The 9,142-nt window shown below is 50.8% G+C and overlaps 1 protein-coding gene across 8 annotated transcripts in view; it reads right to left on the bottom strand.

Annotated features, from left to right (window-relative positions):
- Positions 1-7,464, bottom strand: part of MARK2 (microtubule affinity regulating kinase 2) — a 77,807-nt gene extending 70,343 nt beyond the window's left edge. For 6 of the 8 annotated variants that reach the window (XM_017882655.1, XM_017882657.1, XM_017882656.1 and 3 more), the window contains exon 1: positions 6,829-7,464. In XM_017882655.1, the coding sequence (XP_017738144.1) occupies positions 6,829-6,882 (54 nt within the window). In that variant the 5' untranslated portion in view covers positions 6,883-7,464. The remainder of the gene's footprint in view (positions 1-6,828) is intronic. The other 2 variants (XM_017882662.1, XM_017882664.1) reach the window with 1 other exon arrangement.
- Positions 7,465-9,142: the final 1,678 nt, after the last annotated feature.

Genomic DNA, 9,142 nt, shown 5'->3' with positions numbered 1-9,142 from the left:
AATTTTTTAAATTTTTTGTAGAAATGAGGTCTCACTCTGTTGCCCAGGCTGGTCTTGAACTCCTAGTCTCAAGTGATCCTCCTGTCTTGGCCTCCTGAAGTGCTGGGATTACAGATGTGAGCCACCACGCCTAGCTTGAGAAACTTGAAACATTCTAGACAAAAACAGATATGAAGATAAAGGGATCTAGCCTATTTACATTCATCAGAGGAGGAGCTGTCTAGAGGGCAAGAGGAGGAACTGGGATGCCTCCTCCTCTGAGACACAACTGGAAATCAAGAGGCCAGATTCTCTCTTGGTGCTGTTTTAGAATCAGCTGTAACATCTCAGTCTAAAAGATGAGCAATGATGCCGGGCACGGTAGCTCACTCCTGTAATCCCAGCACTTTGAGAGGCCAAGGCGGGCGGATCACTTGAGTTCAGGAGTTCAAGACCAGCCTGGCCAACATGGTGAAACCCCGTCTCTACTAAAAATACAAAAAGTGGCCAGGTGTGGAGGTGCGCACCTGTAATCCCAGCTACTTGGAAGGCTGAGGCATGAAAATCTCTTGAACCCAGTGAGTAGAGGTTGCAGTGAGCTGAGATCGTGCCACTGCACTCCAGCCTGGGTGAGAGCAAGACTGTCTCAAAAAAAAAAAAAAAAAAAAAAAAAAAAGATGAGCAATGACCTTCAATGGCCTACACCATAAAGGAAGGGGGCAGGGGGCAGTAACATTCTGCTCAGGAGTCAGAACTTTCAGGGTTAACCTGGGGATAGCCTGGCTCTCCAGCAGTGGGAAGAGGGTGACTTCCTCCCCCACGGGTTTGTAAAGGCTTACTCTTCCCTTTGCTGAGACAGAAGGGGGAAAATGCATAGATAACACTTCAGTGACTCACTCATGTTTGATGAAGGCTGGGAGGAAGCCTGGAGAATCCAAGCTTCAAGCACAAAACGTACAAATACTGGAATCTCCCGTCAAGAGAAGGAAATTCAGCCACCTATCTGGTTTGTCATTTTGCTAAACTTCCACTGAAGGAGGAAGGGCCAGATTTAAACTCCACCCACCCTTTCCACATCCTTCTCAATTTTTGCTTTGATGGGAAAGTGGGGAAACTGGTGGCCCCACCATGGCTAAAAGAGAATCAGATCCTTTCTACACTTCTCAAAGCAGAGGCCCAGCAGCTCCAGTCCACAGCTTAACCAAGCAGACGGAATAGGGGCTGGTCCTGGTTACCATAGGAAAGCCTCATCAGGCAGTCTCAGGGAAGGAAGATGACCCTCCTCACTCTTTCCATCTGCTGAGGTTACTTCATTCCAATCCATTAACGGGCTTCAAAGTGCTGCTGGGGAGAGTCCATTTAGCAGAGAAGCTATCACAGGGCCAAAGGTGGCGCCCACCCCCTACCCCATTTGTCGATAATGGGCCACAAAGTCTGAGGCTTGGCTGCACTCTAGACATAAAATATTCATTCAAGTCGACATAATACATATATAGGAACCTCATGGAAGCTCCTGGGAGAAGAGAAATGCCAGCCAGGTGGCTAAGTGCTCAATGAGAAAGAGTTCATGAAGGCCTGGGTTAGTCCTGATCAAATGCCCACGGAGAATTGGGTTGTTCTGTCCAAAGGGGAAACAATGTAGTCTGAGAAGTTCTGACTCCCAAGAGCTCTAACCCTGCAAACCTCTTAGGCAAACAAAGTCTCAATCTTTTCCTACCTCACAGGCACCAGCTCTGCTTAGGATATTTATGTTGAGAAAAAATCTCCAGCCCAATCTTTGGTTAGTCTGAAAGATTCAGTTATCCCTGTGTAAACTTTTATTTGAACCTGCAGCAGGCCAAGTTTCAACAACTGCCTTATATCCATCTGTTTAGCTGCTTCCCAAAGTCCATAAATTGGAGAAAAAAAATTTTTTTTTCTGAGATAGTGTCTTGCTCTGTCATCCAGGCTGAAGTGCAGTGGCACAAACACAGCTCAATGCAGTCTCGACCTCCCCAGCTCAAGCCATCCTCCTGCCTCAGCCTTCTGTGTAGCTGCGACCACAGGCATGTACTACCATGCCCAGCTAAATTAAAAAAAAATTTTTTGTAGGTATGGAGCCTCACTTTATTGATCAGGCTGGTCTTGAACTCCTGGCATCAAGCAATCCTCCTGCCTTGGCTTCCCAAAGTGCTAGGGTTACAGGCATGAGCTATGGTGCCTGACCAGAGAGAAATTATTATAGTTTACTAGGTACAGTTACTTTTACCAGGTTCAAAGGTTATGAACTCCAAGGACTCCCAAAGCCCTTGCTCTAGCAACACTTCCTTCCAGATCCCTACGGCCAAGCCGAAAGTGACACTATTTGGTCTGACATTCACCCACATTCCTAACCAGAAGGCAGCACCATCAAGGAGCCCCTGGCCAGAATCAAAGGACAGAGTGAGAATTAGCACCAGGGCACACTGCTGCACAGCTCAGAGTGTGGAGTGAGATGCTAGCTAGCTCATCCAATCTACCCAAGTGACACCAAAAACAAAAAAATATATATTTACCCAGCAGATCACCTGAGGTCAGGAGTTTGAGACCACCTTGGCCAACCTGGCAAAACCTCGTCTCTACTAAAAATACAAAAATTAGCCAGGCATGGTGGCAGGCGCCTGTAGTCCCAGCTACTCCGGGAGGTTGAGGCAGGAGAATAGCTTGAACCCGGGAGGCGGAGGTTGCAGTGAGCTGAGATGGCATCACTGCACTCCAGCCTGGGTGACAGAGCAACACTCTGTGTCCAAAAAAAAAAAAAGAAAAAAAAAAAAAGATTATATATATGTCCAGAGTCAACAATGGGGTCCAATGAATAGTGTTTGGAGTACTTCAGCTATTCTTTATAGGATCTTGTAACTTTGTTTTCTTCACCAGTACTTCCAAACTCCCCTTTCTAGAACTGAAAGAATAAACAATGCCACTCATCGTCTAGAAGCCTGACAGCTGCCCCCTCCCTTCCCACTGCAGCAGGAGTGGGGCGAGTTTTCTCTCAATCCCTCTCTCATAGTTTCTGAGGCTCAGAGGTGGGGCAGGTCCCAGATCGAGTAGCCTCTCCCCCAGGTGTTATGAACTCTAGCAGGTGAACTCTGAAAGCTGGACCTTTCTCCAGGCTTGCCTATGACTGCTGCTGCTGGCTGGAAGACGAACAGTCATCTTGGTGATTGCTTTCACAACTGCCCAGCTTCCAGGCTAGCAGAGCCATTTGGAAAAGAAGTGAACTGAAAGCTCAGCTCACAGACTAACAATCCCCCAAACTACCAGCCCCAGATTAGAACCCTCCTTCTGCAAAAGCAAGAAGTCTATGGCTGTGAACAAGCACATCTGGAATCAGGTGTCACAAAAACCATCTTAAAGACAGGGCTTGACTTTTTTTTTAGTCTCCTACTTTCACTGTTGTAAGCGAAGTCGACAGCAAACAGGCAATCTCCCTGCAACGCAAAGTTTATTTTTATGCTTCAACATTTTCTGTGTCTGTGTGTTTCACAGTGATCAAAGGGCTCCTGGAAACAGGTTCTCATCAGCCACATTTTTAAAGAAGAGGGAGAGGAAGAGCAAGAAAAGAGACTGGAGACAACCAGTGGTGTTTGTTTATCTATTTTCTGGTAAAACCAGTTTAAATAATTTAAATTTAAATAAGGTGACAGAGGACCTTTAGGGGAGGAAATCAGCCCAACTAAATCCCCTTTTTTAAAAAAATAACATTAAGACTACAGTAATGACCAAGTTTCCATGACTACTTCAGCTAAAATCACAACAGGACCAAGAAGAGGTTTCTTTCACTTGGTGGCATGATCTATTCTCGGAGGTCAATGTTTGATATACCTGGCCTTGTGACCTGAGGAGCTGCTGTTTGTCTTTTTTCCTATTTTAAAGAATACAGGAATCAGGCCTGGCACGGGAGGCGCGGTGGCTCACGCCTGTAATCCCAGCACTCTGGGAGGCCGGATCACCAGGTCAGGAGATTGAGACCATCCTGGCCAACATAGTGAAACCCCGTCTCTACTAAAATACAAAAAATTAGCCGGGCATGGTGGTGCGTGCCTGTAGTCCCAGCTACTCAGGAGGCTGAAGCAGGGGAATCGCTTGAACCCGGGAGACGGAGATTGCAGTGAGCCAAGATTGCGCCACTGCACTCCAGCCTGGTGACAGAATGAGACTCCGTCTCAAAAAAAAAAAAGAAAGAAAGAATACAGGAATCTGTCTGGGATAGGTGCATACAAGGTTTTCCAAAGTCCCTGCTTTTACTGGAATGAGACTTCATATTAAGTCGATACAGCGATTGGCTACCCTGAGAACAGTGGAAGGTATGAAGGGGCTAAGGAGAATCTAAGTCCGTAAAGAGTAGAAATAGGATGGGTAATTAATAATCGTAACAGGATGACAACGTATGCAGCTACTGTTCTGGGCAAAGTTATCAAAGAGCTTACTTACATTCCCAAATGGTCACTGATTGCTGCTATCATGAAATCAGTGGATGCGCACTATGGTGGAATCCCTACTATATGCTCAGCAGTACACTAGGCATGTAAGGAAGAGAGGAAATCAACACACATATCACAGGAAAATACCATGGCAATAATGCATTTACATGTAGTAAGCAGCACAAAGAAACCACACTGAGGCAGTCTGTTACTCTGCTCTGCTGAACACAATGCCCCCCACCAGCCTCACTGAGAGAGTAGGCACTCCATCGCCACTCCCCAAATGCCTGAGGGTGCCAGTCAGTCACTTGGTCTCCTCCTACCAGCTCACGATCAACAGTCTGGGAAAGTTCTCTGGTTAAGCAGGGTTTACCGGCTAAAACAGAGGCTGTGAGAGGAAAAAGGGTGGAAAAAGCAACCTCAAGAGGGCCTAGAGAAAGCAATTCCCAGTAAGGAGAGATAAACAGCCCGCAGGCAAGGGAGAGAAAGACTGCGAGACACCGAACATGCTCCTCTGTCTCCGAAGACCCACCTGTCCCATACAGAACCAGCTGCCAAAGCCAGTGATGAAATGGAAATCAACCATCCCTCCCTCTCAACCCCTATTTCACCCCTAGAAGCAAATAATCCACAAGTAATAAAAGGATCAACCCTGCAGAGAAAAACTCTGCCTAGAACTTCTCTTAAGTTCCTAACTGCCCAGGTGACAGAGAGCCAGGGGTAACAAAATAGAAGAACACAGTAAATGAAAGGAGGTAAGATTTTTCAAAGAATGTTCACATGCAAGAGAATACAACAACTGCTCTACCGGGCTACAAAGAAAGAGGGGAGTAAGAGGGAAACATAAAGGATGGAATGAGCGGAAACAAGGCAAAAAGCACAGCAGCCCCGGGGCGGAAGCGCTTCTTTTTCAAGTCAAGTTTTTTTGGCCTAGTAAACTTCTCCACCAAGAAAGGTATGACAGGCAGGGGACTCTGCACAGAGCAGTCAGCAAAGGACGCTGGAGACGGTAAAAGAAAGGGGAGGAGTGGAAAGTGGACGCCTCTGGGATCAAAAGTGAGATGACACAGAAAGGCTAAGACTCGGGTGACAAACCATAGCAGTGATTGCCAGGATGAAGGGGAGCGTGGAGTCGTGAGGCTGAGGTGTAGCTCGAGAAAACTAGCATGCAAAACACCTGGACTTCCTGGGAATTACAAAGACTTAGCCAATAGGAACAGAATGGATGCAAGCATGGTGGGGGGATACACAGGACATGAAGAAGGCAGGAGACTAACGTGGAGATGAAAGGCAACGCTGATTAAAAGGTACAGTAAGGAAGATGGGGTGAGGGCGGAGAAACAGGAAGGCAACAAGCAAGAAAGAAAATACTCTAAGTGCCAGGCACGGGAGTGAAGACACAGAAAGTCATCATGGTTTGTGTTCCAGCGTACGAAGACAGAAAGGCAAAAATTGTGATGCAGCGAGGTCTGGGAAAGGACTGAGCAACAGGTTGTGTTAACACGGTGGGGCCAAGTGTCTTTCGGTTGGGAGGAAGAGCCCAGTAGAAGGCTGGTAGAATCCTCACAGAGAGAAACAGGAGACCCCGGGACCTAAAAGCCAAACCCGAGGGCAAGAGAACAAGAGGGATCCAAAGACTCTGAAGGGAGTGATGATTGGAACCCCAAAGGCAACCTGTGGGAAAACTATGCGCATGACAGCTGAGGGGAAACACGGAAGCGACAAATGCCAGCGCCAGGATCCAGGGAGCTCCTGGAGCAAAGAAGGGAAAGTGATGAGCAAAGAGTAGGCGAAGGATTTGGAAAGGTGATGAGGGTGGAGCTGGTGGGTTGCAAGCAAGAGGGAGAGAACAATTTGGAAAACGAAGAAGCAGGATAGAAAAAGCTGGGGAACTGCAAGGGGCCAGGGATCGAGAGCGCAGTCCAGGGCAAGGACCCTGAGGGTGATAACCAGAGACTGGCAGAACCGGTGCGGGCGGAGGGGAAGCGAGGCAGGAGAGACGAAGGGAGAGGTGGACAACGATCTGTGGCAAATCGCGGGGTGCTGCTATTCGAGGAGCGGGAGGGTGGCTGCTTTAAGCGTGGGTGGAGGAAGACCAGAAAGGCCCCTGAGAGAAAAAGGGAAGAGAAAGGGAAGCTGGGGAGGTGACACGGAAGAGCGCAGGAGGGCGGTGAGGGGAGAGGGGGTTGGCAGAAAGACAAGTGTGCAGCTTGGAGTCAGGACGAGGTGGGTCCCAGGTCAGGACTCGGAAGCGGGATGTGCGGAGCTGGAGCCGGGAGCCGGATGACAGGGCAGCCGAGGCTTGCAGGATGGCAGCAGGGGCACGAGGAGAGCAGAAGAGGGAGGAGGCTCCGCAAGGTGCAAGGGGCCCAGCCAGAGAATTCGGGGAGCCCTCGGGGCTCCTTACCTGCTCCGTGTCCCTCTCGTTCAGCGTGGGTAGGGGGGTCCGAGCGCTGGACATGGCGCCGGTATCTCGGGGGAGGGAACCGAGAAGCTTGGAGGAAGGGAGGGAAGGGAAGGCGCGGAGCCCGGCCGGGCGGGGCTTCTCACAGCAGGAGCACCCGCCGCATGGGCCCCGGCCGGGGGTGCGGGGAGGCCGGGCAGCCGCTCACGCCAGCCCGGGGATGCGCCGCTCGGGCTAGGCCGCGCCGGCTCCGAGCGGCTCCGGACCGCACCCCCCCGACCCCCGGCTGGGCTGTGCCGCCTTTCGGCCGGGCCGCGCCGCTCCGCCTACTCTCTGCCTCAGCAGCCGGCCGCCTGCCTCGCTCCTCCCCTGCCCTCAGCGGCACTGCTCCGCGCCCGGCACACAGGCAGCCGCCGCCGGACCTGCTGCTCCCAACATGGCCGCCACCACCGCCGGCCCTCGGCTCTTTCCGCCGGCAGCAGCCGGAAACATCCGAAGCGGCTAGAAACGGGAGGTGGGGCGCGGCCACAGACTACGGATGAATTCCGGAAACAGCCGAAGAAGGTAACCCCCGGGGACGCGCGCACCTCCTCGTAAGAAGACGAAGCTTCGTCTCTGTTTACGGAAATCCACGAAGCGACCCCGGGTACCTACCCCCCAGCCCCCGTCCACAGACATCCAGCCACGCCCACCGGCCTTTCCCCGCCCACTTCGGGGGCTTTCGGCAGTTTCCGGAAATACCCGAAGCTGCTCCGCGTGCTGAGCCGGCCACGCCCCCTCTCACCGTCCTGCCTAGGGCGGTCGTCGGCCATTTCCGGCAACACCCGAGGCCCTCCGAGCACCCGGTCGTTTCCCTGGGTGACTCTCGGAATCTGATTCGCTTCGTGTCTTTCCGTCAGTTTTCGGGTATTTTCAAACCTTGAACAGGAAGCATGGGTCACCTGTTCGTGCTTGTGATTTGACTAAATACGAAACAAGATTGTTAGCCGTCCCTGCGATTGGCATCCTCTGGTTCTATAGCAGCTTCTTGTCTGCATTTCTGTCCATCTGTTGGTCAGCTCATAAAATCCATCTTCTTTTTATCATCTAGCCTATCAACATACCTGTCAAATGCAGCATCAGTCTATTGCCTGTCTGCCACCGTCTATCTTGGCTTCTTTGGATCCATCCGTGCATTCCCGCATCTAGTCTGCAGGGCTCGGCAAAGCCCCAGGAAGGCCCAGGGCAGCGTCCTCTGCACCGGATGCGGGAGCGTCCAGGGCCCTGCATTTCAGCCCCAGCTCTGCCAAGTGCAAATGCTGCGTGATCTTAGAAAAATCACATAACATCACTGAGTTTAGGCTCCTCTTTCCTATGGCTTTATTCCTGCGTTGACATTCGAAAGACATTTCTGAATTCCAATTACCTTTTAAAATGCCTCTGCAAGATAAGACATTTAAAGTTTATTTTCTATCCTCCTCTGCGCCTCATTTTCCCCATCAGTAAAGTGAAGCCATTGGATACATGGACTCGGAGGTCCTTCTCAGCTTTGAAGAGCCCTTGACTAACAGGAAGTCTATATGGCAACTGCAGTCCACTCCTCACTTCCCCTTACACTGTGTTACCAAGGACAGGCAGTATCCTGGGCTGATTTCCCCAGCGCCAAGCTGTCCTCACCCATAGTACCTGGAACACGTCAGAACCACACCCTCCCGTCAGTGGCGTAAGGTGGGCAGGAGGCAGAGGCCCCACAGGAGTCAGAAACCAGGCTCAGGCAACAGGTTCCCAAAGGTACAGAAGCAGAGAGGCCCCAAGAGTTATTGGGAAAACTGCTAATTGGACCCCTGCTATTTGACCTCCAACTCTCAGCTACAGCATCCTGAGCCAGCCTTCATGCCACCAATCAGAGAAATAGGCATCTGAGCAGATGTAATTACCGGGGTATGAAAGTACTTCCTAAGGCAACAGGTATCACTACACTCTTAGTAAATCCCTGGAACTCCAGCACTGCTCCCCATGCCCCATGCCAGCTCTATTCAGGCACCCAACCGTTGAGGAAGAAGGTGGTGAAGGCACACCCATGAAGGTGAGGGAAAGACAGAAGAGGACAGAGAACATTTCACTCCCCCGACCCAAATTCAATCCTTGAGAATCATCTGCCCTCTGGTGGCCAAAGAGAGACACACTGCTGATTCCTGTGCCTGGTATCACCTCGAATGCCAGGGTCTGGAAAGCAGGGAAAAGAGAGAGGAAGCAGTTGGTGGTCGGTGTTCCAGCAGTCTCTCCCTGGTCCATGCTCTCGTCTAAATAGACTCCATCTTCTCCAAGCTTCTCACTC

The sequence above is a fragment of the Rhinopithecus bieti genome, unplaced genomic scaffold, assembly GCF_001698545.2.
Source record: "Rhinopithecus bieti isolate Rb0 unplaced genomic scaffold, ASM169854v2 scaffold_13271, whole genome shotgun sequence".
In the NCBI taxonomy this organism is placed as follows: Eukaryota; Metazoa; Chordata; class Mammalia; order Primates; family Cercopithecidae; genus Rhinopithecus; species Rhinopithecus bieti.
Note: the sequence above shows the minus strand (reverse complement) of the source record. Positions and strands in the feature narration are given on the sequence as shown.